Source organism: Hemicordylus capensis, chromosome 3 (genome assembly GCF_027244095.1).
Source record: "Hemicordylus capensis ecotype Gifberg chromosome 3, rHemCap1.1.pri, whole genome shotgun sequence".
Taxonomy (NCBI): Eukaryota; Metazoa; Chordata; class Lepidosauria; order Squamata; family Cordylidae; genus Hemicordylus; species Hemicordylus capensis.
The window spans coordinates 194,731,960-194,756,774 of NC_069659.1; the positions used below are offsets into that span (position 1 = coordinate 194,731,960).

General features: G+C 44.6%; 1 protein-coding gene across 2 annotated transcripts in view; it reads right to left on the reverse strand.

Annotated features, from left to right (window-relative positions):
- HELLS (helicase, lymphoid specific) overlaps positions 1–18,857 on the reverse strand; it is a 49,954-nt gene extending 31,097 nt beyond the window's left edge. The window contains exons 1-3 of one of the 2 annotated variants that reach the window (XM_053312135.1): positions 18,426–18,857; positions 15,767–15,888; positions 11,832–11,954 (exon numbers count right to left, since the gene is read on the reverse strand). In XM_053312135.1, coding sequence (XP_053168110.1) covers positions 11,832–11,954; positions 15,767–15,871 — 228 coding nt within the window. In that variant the 5' untranslated portion in view covers positions 15,872–15,888; positions 18,426–18,857. Of the gene's footprint in view, positions 1–11,831; positions 11,955–15,766; positions 15,889–18,119; positions 18,321–18,425 lie in introns of those variants that run through there. The other variant, XM_053312134.1, reaches the window with a different exon arrangement.
- Between the last annotated feature and the right edge of the window lie 5,958 nt (positions 18,858–24,815).

Here is a 24,815-nt window from a genome sequence, read left to right on the forward strand (position 1 = left end):
CAAGGTGAGCAAGAGAGTTTGTGAGGGAAACAGAGGAGAGAGGATCCAGGAGTTGCTGGCAAGACCACTCTATACAGCCCACCGTCCTCCTGCTCACATTCTGCATGCCACTGAGAGCCAGCATGGTGTAGTGGTTAGAGTGCTGGACTAGGACCGGGGAGACCCAAGTTCAAATCCCCATTCAGCCATGAAACTAGCTGGGTGACTCTGGGCCAGTCACTTCTCTCTCAGCCTAACCTACTTCACAGGGTTGTTGTAAGGAGAAACTCAAGTATGTAGTACACCGCTCTGGGCTCCTTGGAGGAGAGCGGGATATAAATGTATAATAATAATAATAATAATAATAATAAATACCCCCCCACACAGACCCCATAGTAGTCCTCTTATTCTCTCCGGGCACCTTGTTGAACTCTTAACCTCTCAGGGTAGTACCCCTAGAATTTCCCTCACAAATCATAAACTTGTGCACACTTTAGCTGGGAGTAAGCCCTACTGAAATCAGTGAGGTTTCCTTCAGAGGAAGCCTACACAGAACATCTGGGCTCCTCATTTCTTGAGACTTCCATGCCTCAGGGTGTATTTTGCATTTCTTGTGTTCCTCCTCCAGAATCTCTTCATCCCTTCCCAACCTTCCTGAAGAATTATCCCCATTGTAGTGTCTCTGTCTTGACAGCTTTCAGTCCCATACATTTCAAAAGGCCTTAGTCATGACAACCATCTGGATGCTGAACAGGGTTCCCCCCTCCCCCTATTTTTACACACAACAGGCTATGACAAAGTCTCCCATTAATGAACTCATATGTAATGAAAGATGTAATGACATGCTCGCGCTAACCACAGCCCCAGAAATCATGCCATAGTATGAGCTCCCGGACATGCCTCCATGATTTACAGCGCCTATAGCGCCTCATCTGCTTTTGTTTTCCATCTGGTCAGGGCAGTTGTGTTAGATGAATGACTGCTCAACTCAGCAGGACAGCTATTGTTTTTTAAATTGTGCTCAAAAAGCAGATTCCCCAGAGCCTATACAAGTTAAGAGGTATGAGGGTTAGTGCAGGCCTTGACAAGTTTTTTTGGCTTTAGGAACCAACTGAAAATTTGGGAACCAGACTTTTTCTAGCCAAAAAATAGTTGTTCTCTCCCCCTCCCCCACCAACTCTGCTTTGAAAGGAACTAGCCAGAGAATCCAGATCCCAAATTGAATCTCCCCCCCCCCACTTCCTTTCTCACTTTACTTGCTCCCCCTGCCTTTGGTTGTAAGTCAGAAATATGCAGGGTGGTTTATAATGCCCTAAACGAAGTGGGTTTTGAAGGCTTTCACAGATGATAAATGGGCAAAGCCAAGGGGAGACCAGGATTTTCTGCGGCAAAGAAGCTTGACATATGAAATGTGCTCTTGGGCTTATGTTTTAGAGTTAGAGCAATTGACAAAAGAATTAAAGAAATACGTTTTGCAAGAATAATTGGCACTGCTGCTAACATTAAAGAGAGAAAACCAACAATGCACCTTTACTGGGAGTAAGATCCATTGCTCAATGAGGCTTACTCATAAGTAAGGCTGTGATCCAAAACCTTCCTCTGCCCATTTGGGTGCCCCAGCCCCATAACTGTTAATTTACTTGGAGTCAGGCAGGAGCTGGAGAAGCCACTTTGTTCTCACTGTCAGGGCTGGGTGGGACTTATCCCTCTGCTCATTGGATGGAGCCTATTGAACAGCCAAGAGATGTACCAGCTGTAGCAGAGGGGAGGCCCCTCAGGAACAGGAACACCCAGACACACATGCATCAAGGGGGGGGGGACAGTCTTGGTCCCCCCCCTTCCCCAATATCAGTTTTTGTCTTTCTGCTCTATGGAAGGAGCCTTTCCTTGCGTGATCAGAGCTGATCAAGTGCCTTGCTCTTGCCTGACTGGCTCTGCCCTATTCCCCATGGTCACTCCCTACATTGTAGGATTTCATCTAGGTGCCATGATAAAATTTCTAGGCACAATGGTGACCTGGCAACTGGATTTGTCAGGCCTGACTTAATGCAACTTCAATGTTCAATACACAGGAAGAAAGCCCTACTAGTTCTGTAGAACGATCCTATTTCCAACTGGCACCCACCCTATGTTAGCCCTAGCCAGAGAGTGTAGTTCACATACATCAAGATACATAGCATGAGGTCACATCACTCAGCTTCATGTCTAGAGTACTAGGAATACCCAAGCAGTACTTAATAGTAATTTGGTGTTGGGGAACTTGGCACAATCTCTACTCAACAGCAACAAAGACCAAAGAGAAGTGAAACCCAGATGAATAATACTTGTCTAAGAACTCTTATAGAATATTACCACAGAACTACAAATGCAAACACCACCCAGCAACCTCAACTCCACTCCTACAACCGGAGCTGCAAGGTCTGGACTTGCACACAGGAAGCAAGTCAGGGATGGTGTGGGGAAGACCTCAAGAGATTTCTAAAAAACCTTTATTAAGATAGTGATCTCAATAAAGCAAAAACTAAAAGCCAGCATTACCAACAACACCAATGTACAGTTTACAGAATGCATGTACCATTCACAAGACTCCTTGCCATATTCCCCACAAAATACATCTAAAATACAGTAGTTATTGAGATACCACATGGAGATCCTCAGCATAGGCAGAGTAATGACATACAGATTAATTTTATTAACATTAGCTTGCAACCAAATTCAGAAACTGAGATCATATTTGTGAGTTAGATCACCAATCCCATTTCCCCCCCCAAAAGAGACCTTTTCCTTGGCTGCTAAGGTTACCAATCCTATGAACACTCTTCGATGTCTGGGGCCATTATTTCTTTCTAATGCTTTATCAATTACCTCTAAGAAAAAAAAGATGAAGCACACAAATAACTCAAACACCCAGGGACCAAAAGACTATTTCCATGTCCTGCAATAAGAGGAAACTGCACACAGCGTACAGTTTCTTCTTATTGCAGGGCGTGGGGATACTCTCTTGGGTCCTATTTGCAACTCAACGACAAGACCCTCACAGAGGACATTGTTTAGGTATGCAGTTTGCAGGAAGGGGACTCCAAAGGCCATAACCCCCCCACCCACCCCAATTACAGGTAAACTCCTCCTGGACACTATGGAAGACAACAGAGAGCACAGTCACCATCAGGCTCTCTGACCCACAGTGCCATAACCAGCCATCATCATGACTCACTTTGCCTTACAAGATATGAATCAAGGGACATCAATACATTTAAATAGTATATTCCACTCTTACAATGGAAAGGTGACTACCATGTTATCTGGAAAGTGTGTGGAGCTAAGCCAAGGCATGCAAAGTTACTACCTTTCACTCAGCTACCCCCTCTCCCTCCAGCTCAGGCCTATACAACATCTGGCCCGCAAGGCCTTTTATCTTGCCCCCCGAACCATGAACCTCCATGCAGGGCCATTGCTGCCCCCCCGCAAAACTCCATGTTTCATTTTGAATTCCAATTCCAGCCACCACACAGCTGAGGGGATGGCTGCCAGTGGGGGCGGGGTGAGCCAGTAGGCCTTCTACACCTCTGCTTGGCTCTCTCAAGCCAAGTCTGCCCCATCCTTTCCCTCTTTCTTTCCCCATCTCCCTTCTCTCTTTCCCTCTCATAAAAGCCTGTGCGGTGAAGGATCAATGTGTAATCTTATCAAAAATTAAGAGAAAAACTTCTCTGCTTTTTTTCCTTACAAGTGCTCCATGTTAAGTGTGATGATTTGGCAGAGGTGGAAAAGAAGAACAATGAATTTCATTGTTATGTATTTTGTACAGATTGTATTGTATTTATTTTATTAGAATGAATTTTAATTCAAATTATTTTATTTTAATTTAAATTAATCTTGGCCTGCCAGAACTTCAAGAATTAAACTTTGATTAAATTCATTTTAATTAATTTAACTTTAATTTGATTTAATCAATTGATTGAGATTAAGTGTTACTTTAATAATCAGCACTCTAAAATTGACCTCGGCCCCCATGAGCCAAGTCACGGTCAGTTTTGGCGCACCAGGTCATTTGGGTTGTGCACCCCTGTTCTAACTCAACCACCCCTACAGTTACAAACCATTTCTCTAGTCACCTCGCAGGCAATCATTAAACATGATGAGAGGCAGGATGTTCCACACTGCCTCAGCCATTCAGATTGTAAGCAAAGCCTAGAGCAGTAGCAATTACCAGTAGGATGCTAGCTGTTCTTCTGGCCATATTTTTGTTCTAGCAAGGATCATATGCTTTTTCAGAGTGTATGACCATAATGGCAGAGATGCAGCCATACCCAGCACACGGATGCAGTGACCAGGAAGGTTTCACGCATGCTCCTTTGTTTGTCATGCAGCTTTCAAAAGCACAAGGGCCCTGCAAAACCAAAACATCTGGCAAATATTCTTCTGTGATGTTGGTCTGCACCCCCACATTATTGCTAGCATACCCTGCTAACTGGGCAAGAGGCATCTTCAAAAATGATGGCTCTCATATGTGGCTATTGCTGGTGGGTGTCTCTCCAGTGGCTACTGCTGGTGAGTACATGCGTTAGTGTTATTACTTTAAGACTGCAAGTCATCTTGGAACAGGAAACCATCTTCTCTTTTACTACATATTGCTTTGAGAACTTTTTTGTGGTCAAGTACTATATGAACATATATTTAAAAATGTTTTTAAAACCTGGGAGTTGGCTGGATAAAGAGAGGGCGGGAAGGATACTGGTAGATAATAAGGTGTCCTTAGGCAATAATGAGCAGGTACTGGAAATCAAATGAACAGAGATGTATGTGTACATGCATGTCTGGATGGGTGGGCAAAATAAGAGACATGCTAATGTATTAACAGCTCTGATTGGCCATCACACTGACTACACTGTCTCATGTAAGAGTTTCTCAAGTTCTCTTCCCTAGGGGAATCTAGACATTATATGAAGTCTGTGCTTCTCTAATAAGCTGTAGCTCCATGGCTAGCTAGCCCTCTGGCCTCCTGGGAAACTAACAAAAGCCTCACAATGGATGAAGTCTGTTCTTCACGGTTGGCTTTACTTTGCATCTGGGGAGGGGTGTGTATCTGATGGTCCAAGTGATGTCATTGAAACATTCCTGCCTTTTATACATGGCTGCTTCAAGGGCATAATCAGCAAGTGGTTTCACGACTGTTGCTACTAGCAGTTCCCATGGATTCTGCAGGACTGCCTGCCAGCATTGCTACCTTGTTTCCACAAAAACCCGAAAGCTTTTGTGCTACTGATTCTGCTCAGTAGGGAGAGGAGAGCTTTCTTGTGGTAGAAAGCATGAATTACCGTATTTTACGGACTATAAGACGCTACGGACTATAAGACGCACCTTAATTTTAATCCAGTTTTTCAGAGTTTTAACATATTAAACTGTTAAAACATATAAGACGCACCTGAATTTTGGCGGATATTTTTCGAGGAAAAAAGTGAGTCTTATAGTCCATAAAATACGGTATCCCCTTTGCTAAGCAGGATCCACCCTGGTTTGCATTTGAATGGGAGACTACATGAGTGAGAACTGTAAGATATTCCCCTTAGGGGTCTGAGAAAGGTACATTGGTACTCACCGTGAAGGTGTCTTCTGGCTGGTGTAAAAGAGGTCACCCAAGCTTGGGATTACATCCCCCCACATGCTCCAAAAGGCAGGAAGTAGTCATACTTGAAGATCCTTAACCCAATGCATGTGGGCGGATCTCCTCAGTGCTTAAAACAGCTCAAGCTACAGAATGAAAACTACAGAACATAACAGAGAATATACAACAATATACAAACAATAATGCAGAGAAAGACAGAAAAACTGTCCCCCTACAACCAGATCATCAGCTCCAGCCTAACACAACAAGGGCGGGCCTTGGGTGACCTCTTCTACACCAGCCAGAAGACACCTTCACGGTGAGTACCAATGTACCTTTCTTGGCTTGTGTAGGAGGTCACCCAAGCTTGGGACATAACACAGCACCAACCACGGGAGGGAAAATACCCAAGCTGGAGCTACTGACCCGGAAGGACCCGTTGCAGGACACTCCGACCAAATGCCGCTCTGGCAGCTTCATGTTCATCCCACTTGTAATGCCTTGAAAATGTAAAAGGCGACGACCAAGTAGCTGTTTTGCAAATCTCTTCAAGGGACGCCGGTGAAGATAACACAGCGGAAGTGGCTGCCGATGTAGTTGAGTGTGCCGTAATATGGCCAGGCACCGGAAGTTTCTGGGCTTCATACAACACCGTAATGCATGAACGGACCCATCGAGTGATAATGGCTGTAGACACCTTGCATCCCATTTTAGAAGCCCTAAAGGCCACAAAAAGAGCATCTGATTTACGAAAAGCCTGCGTCCTGTCAATATATATCTTCAATGCCCACCTGACATCCAGACGGTGCCATTCCTTCTCTGCAGGGTAACGAGCATCTGGACAAAAAGAAGGTAATTAAATGTCCGCCTCACGATTAAACTGAGACTTTATCTTAGGGATAAATGAAGGATCCGGGATAAGTCTCAGAGAGTCCTTAGAGAAAATACACAAATTACTCTTAACTGACAGAGTCTGCAATTCAGAAACCCTCCTGGCTGATGTTACAGCTACTAAAAAGGCCACCTTCCAGGACAAAATCTGCAATGACACAGATCAAAGTGGTTCAAATGGTGGAAACTGCAGACCCCGCAACACAATATGCAAATCCCATGACGGGAAACGATGGGAGACTGGTGGAGACAACAAAGCTGCCCCCCTCAAGAACTTGTGTATAAGAGGGTGCCATGCCTGAATGAACGCCGATGAGGAAACAACATCTGGATCAAGCACGCCGCCTGGCGTTTAAGCGTGTTGGGTTTCAGACTAAGCGCAAGGCCATCCTGAAGAAAACCTAGTAATTCCCTCGACCTGCACTTGTCCAGCTGCAGGGAGCGCTTTGCTGTCCAACACTGAAAACTACGCCAAGTCGATTGGTAAATCTTGTTGGCTGAACACTTTCTAGACGCAAGGATGGTAAATCGGACCTTGACACAGCAGATCTGGATGGTCTGGCAATCTGAGTGGATGACCTACTGTCAAGTCGACGATCTCGGAAAACCAAGGCCCTCTGGGCCAAAAAGGCACAATCAATATCAGGGATGCCTGTGACCCCTGCAGCTTCCTGAGGCAATGGGAGAGCAGCGGCACTGGAGGAAATGCATACAGCAGACATGGAGACGATGGCACCTATAGCACATCAGTCTCTTCTGCCCCCAATGTTGGAAAACGTGAGTAAAACTTCTGAATCTTGGCGTTCTGAGGATATGCGAACAAGTCTATCTGGGGTCACCCCGGCCGCTCTGTCAGCCACCAAAATACTTGAGGGTGCAGGCCCCATTCTGCCAGCTGGATCTCCTGCCGTCTTAGCCAATCTGCCCGAACGTTAGAAATTCCATTTACATGATGGCCCAGAATGGATATTAAGTTGTTCTCCGCCCAATCCAGCAACTCCACAGACTGAAGAAAAGAGATCTTGACTTTGTCCCCCCTTGCCTGTTTATGTGTGCCTTGATTGAGATGTTGTCTGTACACACTAAGATGTTCCTTCCCTTCACCAAGGGCGTGAAGGCTTTTAGGGCCAGAAAGACAGCCCACAGCTCAAGCCAGTTTATGCCATGGAGCGACTCCACCACCGACCAAAAGCCCCTGGGCAGAACTGTTCCAACAGTGAGCCCCCCAGCCTGATAGGCTGGCGTCCATCGTGACCATCACTCTCTTGGGTTCTATGAACAGCTTGCCCTTGTCTAGGTTCCCTGGGCCATCCAACGAATCGACTCGCGAAGAGACACCTAGAGAGGAATGTTCTTGTCACGCTTGAGAGCAATCCTGTGCTGGTAAGGGAGGAAAGCCCACTGTAACTGGCATAGATGAAAACCTCGCCCAAGGCACCGAGTCCATAGCCGCCACCATGAGACCCAACAAACTTGCTAGATTGAGAAGGCTGGCCCACAGTCTCGAAGCAATCACACGAGCCAGTGACGATAAGACCTCCATCCGATCCTGTGGCAGAAACAGTTTGCCTACTGAGGTGTCCATTACCATGCCCAAATGACGAAGGCTCTGCGTGGGCATCAGGTGACTCTTGCCCACATTTATCAGAAACCCATGCTCACGTAACACAGACATTGTTCTGGACAGAGCCGACCGAACTGCCCCTTCTTGAGCAAGTTGTCGAGGTAACAATACAGGTGGACCCCCTCAGTGCATAAAGTGGCCACTAGCAGACTAGAACCTTCATAATAACTCAGGTGGCTGATGAGAGACCAAAAGGAAAGGGCTCTGTACTGATAATGCCTCCCCATGTAGCAGAAACGGAATATATGTCGACTGAGTGGATGAATGGGGATGTGTAAATAGGCCTCCTGGAGATCTATTGAAGCCATGTAGTCCCCCATCTGCAATGCCTCTGAGATGGTACAAAGGGTTTCCATCCTGAACCTCCTTTTTATCACAAAGCGGTTGACTGGGCATAGATTGAGAACTGCCCTGGCCGATCCGACCTTTTTTGGCACCGTAAAAATCACAGAATAGATGCCCTTGCCTCTCTGGAGAGGTGGGACCTCCTCTATGACCCCTATAGCCACCAGATACTGAATGGCCATGGACAACCCCTTGTGCTTTTCCAGTTTCCTGGATCTAGGGGTAAGGAGGAATCTGTTTCCTGGGGGGCTGCCCAGCTCCACTTTGTACCCATGTAGGATAATGGAAAGAACCCACCTGTCGTTGATGGATTCTTTCCAAACGGGCCAAATGGCGGGCCCCCACTTTGCCTGAGTGAGAGTCAGGACTGCTGCTTGGGGCCCTGCTGCTGGTTTCCGAAAGACTGACGGTTCTGCTGATTAAACCCTTGCCTGCCTTGGCCTCTGGATCTGTTCCACTGCAATCGAAAAGGCCTAAAAGGCTCCCTCTGACAAAACTGAGGTCTAAATGCCCTGAAGGTTTGCGTCGGTCTACGATTAAAACTCTTGTCCTCCTTCCTAGGGGCTGATGGCAGAACCCACGCTTATCCTTAGTTTCAATGAGGACCTCTTTCAGGGCCTCATCCCCAATTAGCTTCCCCCCAGCATAGGGAGCAGCAGCTAAATTAGCCCTAGACGTATTATCAACTTTCCAATATTTCAGCCATATGTTGCGTCTTGCCAGGACACTTGCACTGACCACACGTGCCGAGAATTGAACTGTCCAGAGTAGAATCCGTTGAAAAGGCAGCCGCCCTCTGCAGATGAAGTAGCTCACGCCCCATCTTAGATTGATCAGCGGGAGGGTCATTGGGTAACCCGTTGATCCACAAGACTGATGCTCTAGACACCAAGGACGCAGTGGTGTCAGCTCTGATGGCCATTGCTGAAGCCTCGTGGGCCCTGCGCAGTGCAGATTCTGCTTTTCTGTCTCCTGGCTCCTTAAAAGAGGAGTCCCCATCTTTGAGTACCACTATGCTACTAAGTAGGGCCCCGAAGTGAGCATCCGTAAGTGGCACCTTCAGCAAGTCCAGAGTCTCCTCCTCAAAGTTGGACAATTTGCTAGCCAATGCCAACATACGCTTTGGGAGTTGCAATAGCCACCCATTCTTCCTTGATGGTATTAGTAAAGCCCTCAGGTATCACTGATTTAATCTGAGGTACCTTAGCCTTAGGCAGCACCAAGGAGCCCTTGGACACAGGAGAGACCTGTTCCTCTGTAACTGGCTTCAGATCAAGCACAGCAATAGCCTGGTTAATTAGTGGCTGAAAATCCTCCATAAGAGAAAGCCTCTGACTGTGTAAGTTTGCTGCAGAGTTCTCAATAATCTCCCCCTCTTCCGAGGAGGAGGGCCCCTTGTCTGGGTTGCCCAGCAATGTCTCCGACCCACTGCCCTGGGTCGCAATAAATCTGGGGAGTCCTCTCCTGACTCGTCTGAAGACCTCCCCCTACCACTGGGCACAGAGTCCTGGCATATAGCCACCCTGGGCTGCTTAGCGGGCACCGTCTCCTCCTGAGAGTCTGAGGACGACACATGGATCACAGCCTGCCTTGCAGGCTTCCGCGCTTTAAGCACCGCTGCCAGTGAGACCTGAACGGCCTCCTGAATCCAGCCCTTTACAGTGGCAGCAACCGGGGGGAACCCCCACATTCCCTGAGTAGGCACTGAGGGAGGGGGCATCTGCACCCACCTCCTCACCCCCCTGAGCAAGTCCCGATCTCACCGGGGGGAGCTGTTCATGGCCTTCTGGGTGCTCCGACGCCCCGTCCACGGGCCCAGCACTGCCTGCCATGTCCTCCCCGTCTGATTCTGACGGGATCTGGGGCGACCACTCCTGCTGATGTTCCTTTCGGCATGGCCCCAGTACTTGCTGAGACAGTCCTCCTCCTGCACGCCCAACTGCTAGGGAAAGGAGTTTGGGGGGGCAATGCCAAATCTCGCGGGCTTACCTTGCCCGCGCTGCTGGGTGAAAGCTCTCCCATCAACGGGGCCTCCTTGTTGGGATGCCTCCGCTTCTTGTGCCACCACTTGTGTCCTGCTACGGTGGATTGCTGGTGGCATGAATTGCGCCCAGTCTCCTCACCGGTATCTGGCGACAGAGAGGGCCGCTGTGGCCTACTGGCGCCAGCAAGGTCATCCGATACATCCACCATTTTCCTTACAGGATTTGCGCAGTCCCGAGTTTTTGGCGGGAACAGGCACTGACGGGCGGATCTCTCCCTAACGGCCAGGAGTCCGAAGGTCGTCTTAGCGGACATCGGCCAAAGGGTTGATGAGGTGAGGAGAGGTAACGAATAACAGAACGGACAGTAGAAGAACAGATATGAAATATTTTTTTTTTTTAATTTAATTTTTTTTCTTTTTAATTTTTTTCTTTTTCTTTAGTAACTAGAGAAAACTAATAGTAGTAGAATACCAGGTGAAGAATAGATTGGAAATAGTCAAAAATAATAGGAATATAAGCAGAAGAAAAGAGGCCTAGTAAACAAGGCCAGAGCCAGCGAGCTGTAATGTGAGCCTTCTGGAGCAAAGGCAGGAAGTAGAACTGAGGAGATCCGCCCACATGCACTGGGTTAAGGATCTTCAAGTATGACTACTTCCTGCCTTTTGGAGTATGTGGGGGGATGTAATCCCAAGCTTGGGTGACCTCCTACACCAGCCGAGAAGAGTACCTGAATGTTTGCATGCAGATGGTCCCAAATTCCCTGTGTGTGGACAATACTGAGCTAGATGGACCAATGGTCTGACTCGGTAGAAGGCAGCTTCCTATGCTGTCAGCTGGTACAAGTTCACAACTATATTACACAGACCTTACCCTGGCACAACTACAGGTATAGTAGGAACACAGGACTGACCTGCTTGGGTTTATTTTCAGCAGTCTGTTCATGTCTGCTTTTACTTTACGCTAGGCCACTATCTCTTTATCCTATTCTGCGCCTCATTCCTCTCTTCTGACATAGAAAATTGTAACTGACTACCTTCAGATGCTATCAGAATCTCGTCAAAGACAGTTTCTGTCTCAAGAGATGTATGTTGTGCAACCCAAACAACTTTAGCTATACATTTCTTATACTAAAGATTTCATACAGGTTGATCTGTGGAACTGCTTCAAGTTTACTTATTACAAAATAATTATATCCTGCACTTCCATGTACATGGCATAGTTTATAAATATAGTTGGGTTTTTAATTCAAAGTGGGGCTAGAACTCATATCAAATTAAAATCAGTGTTAAGCTCAACTCATTTATCATCACTGACACATTATAATACAGTATGGAGCTCCTTTGCATTCATTGCTATGTTAGAATGGAAGTCTAACTTTTGAGACTTACTTTTAGAGCACACTTACCTCCAGCTGCTGCTGTTCCATTTTGGTCAGCAAGAATTTTGAGTAGATGTTGCTTTTTTCAAGCAAATGCTGAAGCCTTTTGTAGCGCATTTCACCGGAGTCTCTGTCCCAGGACATGCAAGCCTATAAGGCAAAAACGATCAGTTTCAACAGGGTATAGTACTGCAACCATCGAAATTGAAATTTGTTAAGAGTTCAGGCAGCGTCAAACACACCCAACCCCTCATGTCTCACAAGGAAGGAGATGGAAGCCAAGTGGCTGCTTTGCAGTTCTCTGCTAACAGGCGTGTTGCTCAACAGTGTTGTGCTTCAGAATGTCAAACCCAAATAATAAACATCGGCCCTTCAGAACTGGGTGCTCTCAGCATGTCTATGCGGTACCATACTCAAAAGCCACTGCAGGGGGGCCCCCTTTAGGGAAGCAGAGCCCTGTACTGCCTCAGCAATGCTAGGATGGCATGCTAGGTGGTATGCATGGGCAACCGTGGAAGGTATAGTCCTTCAACATGCTTCCTCTATAGAACTTTATGGGGAAAAGACCACACCTCCCAGCGTTCATTGCATACACTTCCTGGCGCCCCCAGAGTGCACCTTCCCAGTCATTGCTGGGACAGTACTGTGATCTGCTTCCTGTAAGATGCCCCCACCCCATATTACTAGAAGTATACAAGACTGCACAAAGACTGCCATGCAGGGAGTGGACACTTCAGCACAGTACCAAAGGACTGGTGCATATTATTCAGCTTTTGACCCTCTGAAGCATAACCTTAATGCTGGTTATAGCAGAGGCTCGTGCAAAGTACGCAATGACACCTAGGAGAACTCTAGCATTTGGGGTTTCACAGGTTGGTGAAACACTTTCTTTGATCCACCTTTAAGTGACCGTGGCAACCTCCTTCTCCAGGGTAGAACAAAGGAAGAGCATACAACATGCTAAAGTCTCTAGTGTCCCATACCAAAGTCAGATATTCTTTTATTGTGTTACATACCAACATGTGCATTTTGGATGTTTACATTTGAGTCAAAAGGGCAGCACCAACTCCTGGTTCCTGTAGAACTGAGTGCTGATGTAGGGAAATGTAGCTACTTCCAGAACAAGGTGACCAGGTCTAAAATTCTCCATGCTGAGTAATAGTTTTAAAGAGTAACACTTTCCACAACAGTAACTAAAGACAAACTGACCTAAGGGACTAGAAGAAATCTCTCGTTAGAACCCTGAAAACCTTGTGAAGATCCCTCTTGGGTGTCTGTGCACTGTTGGTGGGCTGATGAACAATGGACCCATTAGAAAAACATTTCAAGTGGGGATCACAACATATAGGTCTAAAACAGCTTTAACATCCACATACAACTCCGTCAGTTGCATCTTTGAGTCTACTTGGAAGATGTTCCTCAGATGATGCAAATACAAGTGAGTGCAATCCACATCTGTGAGGATTAACACTTGCGAGAACTTCCTTTATGCTTGCAGATGTGGAGTTGCATCTGGAAGCCAACAAATTATTTGTGTGCTCATAACCAAAGGACTTTGATGGCCCTTGCAGTCTCTAGCTGATGAGGTGGAGTCAGGCTGGAGCTTGATTAAAAAAGTAGACTGAAACAGTAGATCAGGACACACAAAGAGCTCCCATCGTGTGGTTTACAAGTTCTAAAACCAAGTCCTTCTTGGCTAGCATGTTGCCAATTCTATTCTCGGCCCTGATCCAGCATAGTATTGTAGACACATTTAAGCATGATATATGAATAGCCACCATTGTATTCCAAAAGCATTTCATCACACTAATGGCAGATTTATGTCCACCCACTTAGGCTCTAATAAGAAGCCATTGTTCCTATCTCACTATATATGTTAATTTTGTATAACCAGGAAGATTTTATCTACCGACTTCTGTTATGAATTGTCATTGTACTTATCACTTACATTTCCACTTTACATAAAAATGGACAGTATTCTTACATTTCATAACTAGGAATGTGCACAGACTGGATTTTGAGCTTCGATCTCAAATCAAATAACAAAATACTTGAATTGATTTGTCAAAACAGCTTCCAAATCCGGCTGTTTCGATGAATCAACCTTGAAATTTGAGTGCCGTTTTGGAGACCTGTTTTTCCAAAGACAGCTGGTCTACCAGTTGGGGTTGGCAGGTAGACCATTCCTCTGAGGCAGGCCAATGCGCTAAGTCGGGTGCAGAGGGCTGGCCCACCTGCCAACTCCAGTCGATAGAACAGCTCTCCATGGAAAAACAGGGCTCTTCCAGGGAGAGCATGTCTACAAACTGGGGTAGGCAGATAGACCAAGCCTCCACCTCCAACTTGGCAAGTCAGCCCACATCAGAGGACTGGTCTACCTGTGAACCCCAACTGGTAGATCAGCTGGAAAAACAAACCTCAAAATAGCACTCAAAACTCGAATCAATTTTAGCTCAAAACAGGGTTGTTCTGATTCAAACTCAAAATAGGACCTTTCTTTTAAGCATGTTTTGTTTAGAGTTTGAATCATTCGCCTGATTCGAGCTCAAATTGATTTAGCTCAAGTAGTTTTGCACATCTCTCTTCATAACCTTTTGACCCATAAGTTCACATTTTTTCCTTCTGTTTCTGTACTGTGCACATACATATTTTTGCAATTTATATATCTAACACCCAAGGATAACAATTCATGCATCTGATCAAGCAGGTTCCATTTCATGACAGTTTATGCTAAAATGTCTTCACCTTCACTTAAAGTTCATGAGGGACAGTTGAAGGAGTTGCGTAAGCCTAGAGAATAGAAGACTGAGATATGGCCATCTTCAAACATCTGAAGAGCCACCATCTATGATATGGCCATCTTCAAACATTTGAAGAGCCACCGTCTATGAGGAGTGAATTTATTTATTTTTTTGGCATTTATATCCCACTCTTCCTCCAAGAAGCCAAGAGCAGTGTACTTGGTTTATTTATCCTAGAAACCCTCCGTGGTAGGTTAGGCTGAGAGAGAAGTTACTGGCCCAGAGTCACTCAGCAAGTTTCATGGCCGAATGGGGATTCGAACTCAGGTCTCCCTAGTCATAGTCCAACACTTAAACCACTACACCACACTGGCCCTCACACTGCTCGTTCACTGTTGCTCCTGAGGGTAGGACTAAAACCAATGGGTTGAAGTTACAAGGAAGCAGATTTAGGCTCGAGTCAGACATTAGAAAGAAATTATTTAGCTGTAAGCACTGTTCAACAGTTCCGCAGTTTGTCTCATGCAGTAATGGGCTCTAGAAGTCTTCAAAACTAGGCCAGACAGCCATCTGTCTGGGATGCTGTAACTGTTTCCTCCAAGGTCTTTCCCAATTTTAAATTCTATGGTTTGGTTCTTTTATCTTTAAGAACAAACAAGACACACTTATTTTTGTTGTAAAAGACTAACATGACAGTTCCCTAATACATCATTTCTATCATAGAAGAGATAATTGAGGGTATGCCTTTGCCAAAGCAATCTGACAGATTATGGAAACTTTACAAGTGACAACAAGCTAGCACCAAGTTGTGAGGGACTTGCTTCATCACCTGCAGCACTTCTTCCAAACTGCAGGCTGAAACAAATATCACACTCAGGTTTGAATTGTGACAAATCTACAGAGTGAGCAGAGGCTATTTGTTCTAGTCCTGTGCCAACTGTATTCCTTTAGTTATTAACACAATCACATCTTTCATCCAACAAGCCATAGCTCAGTGGCAGAGCACATGCTGTGCATGCCAAAAATCCCAGGTTCAATCCCTGGGATCTTCAGGTAGAGTTGGGAAAGATTTTTGTCCAAAACCTTAAGAGAGTTGCCTCCAGTCAATGTAATACTGACTTTACATAGACCAATGACCTGACAGCATAAGGTAGCTTCATATGCTCAAAACAAACAGTCCACAGATGACCCACAGAAAGCAAATACATATGCATCCGTTACCTTCTCCATTATCTGCCTCTCCTTCTCCATTCCTTCTGCTTCAAGCTGCTCCTCCTCCTGCAGCATCGCTGCAGTGATTACAGTTGCTCCTGTTTGTTTGTCCATCTCTGCCTGCAGGAGCCCTAAAACAAAACCGATAAGCTCAGTTAGAAAACAAGTGTGAATCTGGGCTTGCCAAGGCTGGAGGACAAGAAGGCAAAAGCCAAACTACAAAGAGAAGTACATGATAGTCCTGCAAAGAGCTTTCTGAATCATCAATTTTATACTCCCACCAACGTCCTTTACATACTCTTTTTCTCTTCTTGATCTGCATTCTTTATCAACTAGCCTTAGGAGCTCCTTGCCTGAAGGAGGCAGTCACTAGGCCCTTCCTTAAAAAGCCCTCATTGGACCCAGATGACTTAAATAACTTTCAACCAGTTTCAAACCTCCCCTTCTTGGGCAAGGTGTTGGAGAGCATTGTGGCATCTCAGCTCCAGGCAGCCCTGGAATCTGAGTGAATAAATCTGATTACTTAGATCCTTTACAATCTGGCTTCCGACCTGGATGTGGAACTGAAACTGCCTTGGTCGCCCTGGTGGATGACCTATGCCGGGAGACAGACAGAGGAAGTGAGACTCTGTTGATCCTCTTGGACCTCTCGGCTGCTTTCGATACTATCGACCCTGGTATCCTTCTGGGACGTCCCTCTAGGCTGGGACTTGGGGGCACAGTTATATGGTGCCTCCGTTCCTACCTAGGGTTCATACTCAGAAGGTGGTGCTGGTGGATGCCTGCTCCACCCTTTGACCTTTGGGGTGCCACAAGGATCTATTCTGTACCTCATTTACATGAAGCCCCTGGGAGAGGTCATCCGTAGGTGTGGGCTGCGGTGCCATCAATATGCTGATGACATGCAGCTCTACCTATCTTTTAAGTCAGCAGACACCAGGGAGGCAGTGGATGCTCGGAACCGAGGCTTGGAGACTGTTCTAGACTGGATGGGGGCAAACAAGCTGAAACTCTAGCGAGATAAGACAGAAGTGCTCTGGGTTGGTAGAACTGATCATCCATGAAGGAGGTAAATCTGGTCTTGGAAGGGGTCATGCTCACTCTGAAACACAAAGTCCGCAGCTTGGGGGTGCTTCTGGACCCAACACAGGTGGCGGCAGTGTGCAGAAGCACCTTTTACCAACTACGGCTGGGATGCCAGCTGCAACCCTACTTGTAGAAGTCGGACCTGTCCGTCACTCATGCATTGGTAACATCCAGATTGACACTGCAATGCGCTCTAAGTGGGCTGCCCTTGAAGACTGTTCGGAAGCTTCAGCTGGTTCAGAATGCTTCCACAAGGATGCTCGTGGGGGCACGAGTATTACACCCATCCTCAGCTTCATTGGCTACCGGTCTGCTTCCTGGCTAGATTTAAGGTGCTGGTATTGACCTTTAAAGCCCTACATGGCTTGTGGCTGGGGTATTTGTTGGACTGCATTCACCTATATAAATCTGCCAGGGCCCTCCGCTCATCATCTCAGGCCCTGCTCATGACCCCATCACTAACAGAGATCTGGTTGGCGGGGACTAGGGACAGGGCCTTTTCGGTTGTGGCCCCTCAGCTTTGGAATGCCCTCCCTGAAGAGCTTCCCTCACTGTTTTTTAAAAAAATCTTAAAACACAACTTTTAAGGAAGCTTTTTAATACTCCATTATTATTTTGTTATATCTGGTTGTTTCTTTAGCTTTTTATAATTTTCAGTTTTAATTTGAACCTAATAATGATTGTGGTTTTTAATCTGACTTAAAAAAAACCCTTTTCGTTAATTTTATTACTTTTATTGTATCTGTGTCTATCTTATTGTTGAGCTGCCCCGAGCAGTAGTGCACTGGAGAGGTGGGGTATATATATATATTTCAAGTAAATAATAAATATGAAACTCAACCCATTGCTCTCTACTTTGCAACTTCCAATTTGTCCTAACAAAGGCATAGTTATCCCTGTTAACCTAAGATAGGGTTAAGGAGCTGAGGTGATTTCCCTCATGTTACAACAGATAGCAAGACCCTCAGGGCACAAAAGTGTTCCCTTTGTACAGTGTTATGCAGTGTGCCACGTGTATAACAACATCCCACCCCACTCCCCGCAGTGGACTAAAAAGGCTCGCTAAAGGTTTTTATTTGCACATTTACATCTGTTGCAAAGCTTTGTGAACAAGAGAAAGGCGCATTCCCCCGCCCCGCAAGAGTCAGGACTCTTTGATGAGCGCAGTCAGAAATAGCTTTTGATTAAAACAAAAACCCAACACCACCAACCCTTTCTAGGGAGAAATTCTACAGGTGCTCAGAGGCACCCTGGCCATGCTTATTTCCGCCCTCACCTGCGTCGCTCCCAGTGGCGGCGCCGTTGTTGTTGTTGCTGTTCTCCACCGGCATTGCTCCGCCGCTGGCTCCCCTTTCACAGCAGCAGCACGCGCGCACCACAACCTGCAGCCAGCGAACGATCGAGTGAGCGAGAGCTCACTTCCGCTAGAAGTGAAAAGCGCGCGCTTTCCAAACACCGCGAGAAAAGAATGTCTGCCTACCCTTCCCATAGCGATAGGAAAATACCAGAGTGCCATACAGGGTGAATTTCCGGTAAACGTTGAAAACTGCTATAGGAGCAGCAGAACGTTGTCTCTTTATACCTTGTTGCCATCTCTATTTTCACATTCCACTGTACATCACTTAGATCAGATCAGTTTAGATGAGAAGTGCAAATCAGGACTGCAATATTACTAAAGTCTTTCCTTTTCTTTTAAATCAAAGGCTTCCTCCGCTCCAAAGCTCCGTAGCTGCCATCTTGACTCTTGGCAGTCGAAGCTACAGAGTCATTGCGCTTTATCGCTGCTGCCCGAAAAGGGGCTCCTTCGTTCCCCCGTCTTCTTCCAAGACGAAAACGCGCGAAATGTTTAACCCGTTCACCACCATTATCTCCACAAGTCCTATTCTCCTCCAATTAGTTGACCTTGCTTTTTTCTTCTTCTTAACTTTTAATCGTTTAAATTTTCTTTCTATTAGGAGATCAGTTCAAAACTAGCATCTACATCTTCTTGGAAGACCTTACATCAGAATATCTACTAATAGTTAAAAAGAAAAGAACGAAACGCCCCCCTCCCCCCTCCCTCTAAACTCCAATCTTGTCAACAACAAATCTAATCGCTCTTTTCCTTCCCGCAAATAAACCTTTGCTTGAATTGTGTGTTCCCCAGGTAGTGCTCATGCGGTTTTATTATTGCCTCACAGGCAAAAATCAATCAAGCAGGTGAAGAAACGGGTTGCATTTCTGCCTTCAATTTCTTAAAAGACACAGGAACCTTGTGCGTGGCGTGCGGGTGTGTGTGTGTTACTTTTCTGTATTTGCTCGCACTTTTTAAATTTGTTTGTGTTTTCTCTAATTATATTTTGTCTTGTTTTTACAAAAATAAAATTTGTTTAATAAAGTTCATGTCATAAATTCAAGGGAATTATGTAAAAACCAGAACAGGACAGAATGAACCCTTAAATCAAACTGGACCCCAAAACAGCAGGGTGTGTTAGAGAAACTTGAGAACAATGTTTTAGGCTTGTAATCTTTACAGTATTATACTTTTATCAGTCTCTTCATAGAGCAGCCTGGAGCTGACATTTCATAAATAATTTCTTTGCCAAATGTTAACAGTGGGATGTGTTAAATACAAATGTGAACAATAGTTTAGGAATGTAATTTATTCATTAGTAAAATATTATTAATCAATTCCCAGCCAAAACTGCAATGGAATGGCTGGAACAAGCCCTTAAAAATAAAGCTGGATGCAAAAAACAGAGGGCTGTGATGGAGAAACATGAGAATAATGTCTGAGAATTTAAATCTGCCCAATATTATACAAACCCTTAACAGGCTGGAATGGCCTCACTATCCCTTTCAGAAGACAGAGAACAAGCTCTTACAAATCAAACTGGATGCAAAAAAGAACAGGATGATCAGTCAAAAAGACAACTGACCAAAGATGTGCTGAGGAAGGCCTGACTGAGTCACCACCCCAAAATTGACTAGTTTTGGCTGGGGCAAGGAGGGTAGGTCCCTGTGCCCCCTCAGCTAAATATCTGTGAGAGGCAGGTCTAGGGAAGATCCCATTGGATTCCATCATCCTTAAACTACCTCAAGGTCTCCTTCAGAGGCTCTGTTCCTTGGGACACTTGTGCCCCTGCTAAATGAGGTGAGGTAGGTGGCTACTAGGAAGAAGGCCTTTTAGGCAATGACATCCCATTTATAGGAATGCTTCCCCAGTTAGGCATCATTATGTTCTTTCAGATGCCAGGTGAAGACCTTTTTGTTCACCCTGGCTGTTTAGAAGTGTTTTTGCTTTGTTTTTACATGTATTTTATTGTAGTTTTTGTTTATTCTATTGTTTTTAATTGTATGTTTTATTCTATTGTTGTTTTATTTTTTCACTTTGTGAGATGCCCAGAGAACAATTATTATGGGGCAGCTAAATTTATTTATTTATTTATTTATTTATCATTTAACTAAGTACCTCAACCTGGAAACTCTGAAGTGAGTCCAAGGTTCCATACTCTCTGTATCAACTTGTAAGTAAAGAGAACTGCTGTGGCAGCTTATTCTTGCTGGGCTGGTTGCTACATTATCACCATCCAGTTATTTGTAGCAGTGATGCTACATTGCAGCAGAAAAACAATAGGGGTCCATCTGGCCCTATAAAGCTGTGGTTGTTGCTCAGGTGTGGAGTCAGCTGCCTTCTAACCAGCCAGCCGGTCCTATTACTGTGTTTCACTCCAAAGAACCATGTTGAGTCAGATCTTGCTTGTGTCACTTGGAAACCATGTCCGTGTCAGGTGTGAGCAAAAATATTTTTTAGGATGTGCTGTGGAATGCATAGTCACATTTCCAGATAAAGAAACAGAGTCTGGACAGTTGTTTAAAGTGGCAGCTATCCAGAATGGATAACATTAAGAAATCCCAGAATACTTGATCTGGAAAGATTCGACAGAAGGTTTGGATGGCATTCATATCTGTGGTATGATAAAACCAAAGTGCATAAAGATTTTCTTAATCACTATGTAAGAAGGAGTCTAATTGGAGTGTGGGTAAAATACAAAAAATGGCTGGAATCTAAAACTCCATTATGGGTGTCCCCGACTGAAGCTTTGGCACGTAAAAAGACAAATATGCAATCTGAATGGGGTACCTATAGGGACTTGTTATGTTTTCAAGAGAAGGGCTGTAAATTAAAAAATTTGATTGAAGTACAACATTTAGTTAGTAACTGGTTTCAGTATCATCAGCTAAACGAAATTTACAAGATCAAGGATCAAATGTCGAGATTCGAGATTCGAGAAGGAGTTGTGTGAAAATGATGAAAAATGAGTCTCTAAGATGTATAAGTTGTTGCTTTTGGAGGAGACGAGATGAAGTGGTTAAAACGACTATGATAAAATGGGCTCAAGATGTGGGTCATAATATAGATATGGTAGCTTGGGAAAAATTATGGAAAACTGATTTAAAGTTCACTGCATGTTATTCTTTAAATGAAAATTATTATAAGATGATGTACACGTGGTATTTGACACCGAAAAAAATAGCATTAATGTATAAAAATGTTTCAAACAAATGTTGGAAATGTGGACAATGTGAAGGAACTTTTTTTCCATATGTGGTGGTCATGCTGGAAGGCAAAGGCCTTTTGGGATATGATATATAATGACCTAAAGAAATTTTTTTTAATGACATTTCCGAAGAGGCCAGAATCCTTCCTGCTGGGAATAACTCAAGGAGAGTTCTCCAGAAGAAACTTAACATTTTTTATGTATGCAACCACAGTGGCTAGAATAGTATATGCACAGAAATGGAAAGACAATAAAATGCCCTCAAAAGAAGACTGGTTAATAAAAATTTTGGAATACACTGAGATGGCAAAACTTACAGCACTTATACGGGATGAAAACTTGGAATGTTTCAAAGAAGATTGGGAACCATTCTTACTTTACTTAAAGAACTATTTTTCTAATATGGACCTTTCGGCAGGGTTTGAAATTTAGTAATAACAGCAGGTTGGGTAGGGTAAAATTGAGTTTGCAATGTGGAGTATATGTATTTTGAATTACTATGGCAATGGTTTATATGTATAGCTAACATGAACCGCGCAGACTGGTAAGCAGGAAGTCGATATTTACTTAATTAAATGTAATTGGATTGTTAAGATATTGTAAAAACTAATAAAATTTTAAAATGCAAAGTGGCAGCTATAACAAGGAATCAATGCCAGGGTCAACTGACAACGGATTTACTCTATACAGAGGAACCAGGAATCTCAAAGTGTGGTAGCAAACTACAACTGGAATTGCAAAGAGTGGTAAGAATGGCTAAGAGTGGTAGAGGAAACTATGGGAACACATGGAAGGAAAAGTGCTGTGCACAATGTATCATACAGGGCTTTGTGCATGTCCAAGGAATCAGTCTGGTGGAATGTTTGTGGAGTTGTGCAAACATAGTTAAGTACAAATGTGACTTAATTTTTTTTTTAAGGAGTGTGAAGGAAACCACAAGCAAGTTTGCTAGTTGGCCAGAAGCAGACTGTGCCACAGGAAAAAGGACTGCAGTGGTATGTCCATATGTGAAAGTTTCACAATACTGCAGTTTCATGCAGTATTTGCACTAATACACCTTTGCACAAGCCAGCAAACCCACTTCAGTTGTTCAACCTTCCACCTTCTACAGTGGTAACATCTCCACTGGCTTGTGTAAAGGTATATTAGTGCAAATACTGCATTAAAAGATAAATATATACATAAATATATATGTATATATAGGTGACCAAGGAAAATCCCAGAGCTAAAGCTGCAGCACCCCAAAAAACAACCCAGAGATGTTACAGCTATAGAAGGATGTTGAGCAACTGAAGTGAGTTTACTGACTTGTGCAAAGGTGTATTAGTGCAAATACTGCATAATTTTTTAAAAGGGTGTGTGTGAAGGGTGAAGATTAATCCTTCATTTTGTGTTTAATTGCTTATTATCTTTTTGTTGCTTGTATTTTGAAGTGTCTGTATTCCCCATGTTGTCACACACTGAAGTCAGTCAGTCAGTCAGTCAGGGTCCAGTCTGGAGAAATCAGAAGCAGAGCTGAGTAGTAATGCCAAAAGCTACATTGCCTTAAAAGAGCCAAGGAAGGGTCATACTTTCATCCTGGGCTCAGGTGCATCCCAGAATATAATCTGTGATCCCAGTCTATTTATCGAACTCGATAAAAGCCACAGATCTGTTGTGACCCTAGCAGATTCAAGGAAGCTAAGCATGGCTGGCAAGGGGGACAGCAAAGATACTTTGTGGCTCTGCTGCTGAAGCTTATGAGGTTAAGATGAATGATGCACTTTTCGTGCCAGAGATGCAAGTCAATTGGGCATGGACTCAATTTCAATTGGGCATGGACTCAAGAAGGGCATGGACTCAAAAAATTTCAATTTTTGAAAGTGAAGCATGCTACATCTCTAAAGGTGATGAGTTAATCATGACTGCCCACATGCGGGATGATGGACTTTTTGAAGCAGTCTGTGCTACTGCACAAGCAAATGTGGCAAGGAGTTGCCAACACAAAAATTGTGATTTCTCATGGCACAGAAAATTGGGCCACTGAAGCCTAAACTTTGAAACTGACTCCCAAATGAGGGAACTAACCGAGAAATCAGTGCCAGATTCAGAAGGGGCTGCACAACCAGAACCCGAACTGAGGCGCTCACAGAGGCATAACAAAGGGGTTCCACCTAACAGACTCTCACTCATGGCTAAAGGAGGAGAGATGCAAGTACCCACTACATGGCAAGATATAGAAAGGTTGCCAGCTGATGAAGCTGGGAAGTGGAGAAAGGCAGCAATGGAAGAAATTGATTCCTTGCACAAAAATGAGACTTGGGGACTTGTGGAACTACCCGCTGGAAGAAAGACTGTGGGATGCAAATGGGTCTTCAAAGTCAAGCAGGGTGCAGAAGGGGATGTACAGCGCTACAAAGCCAGACTAGTAGCCAAAGGATACTCCCAAATCTATGGTCAGGACCATGATGAGACTTTTGCACCAGTCGTGAAACACATGTCAATTAGAACATTGCTCAGTGTGGCAGCAGCCAAAGGGATACAAGTTGAACACCTGGATATAAAGACTGCCTTCTTACATGGGGAAATCAAAGAAGACATCTACATGCAACAACCACCAGGCTTTGAGGAACCTGGAAAGAAGGGGCTAGTGTGCAAACTGCAAAAGAGCATCTATGGCTTAAAGCAGGCAGCCAGAGCATGGAATGAAAAACTGAATCAATTACTACTTAAGGAGGGGTTCACGCAAGGAAAAGCTGACCCCTGCCTATATTCTAGACTCAGAGACCATAGATGGACTCACATTCTGACTTACGTTGATGATTTGATTCTTGCAAATGAGGAAAGGCAAGAAAGTCATGAAATTGTACAACATCTGAGCAAGGAAATAGAGGTGAAAGAACTCAGAAGCATCTCATATTACCTTGGCATCCAAACAGAAAGAGAAGAGAATGAGACATTCCTTCTCAACCAAAACCAGAAGATAAAAGATCTTCTAGAATGCCTGGGACTGACAGATGCCAATGAAGTCAGCACACCAATGAATGCTGATTTCTGGAAGCAAGATGAGGACAGCCAGCCTTTACCAGCCAACAATCAATATAGAAAGGCAATTGGAAAACTTTTGTACATAGCCACAGTGACAAGGTCAGACATTGCCTCAGCAGTGGGAATCCTGAGCAGAAAAGTGAGTGTGCCAATGAACAAGGACTGGATAGCGGTCAAAAGACTGGGAAGGTACCTGAAAGGTTCTGCACATTATGTATTGGAGATTCCAGCAAACAGCAATCCCAAACTCGTGGGATATGTGGATGCAGACTGGGGCGAGGACAGAACAGACCACAAGTCCACAAGTGGACACTTCTTCCTGTATGGAGATGGAGCCATAACTTGGAGTAGCCGCAAGCGGTCACTTGTCGCGCAATCATCCACAGAAGCGGAGTATGTTTCAG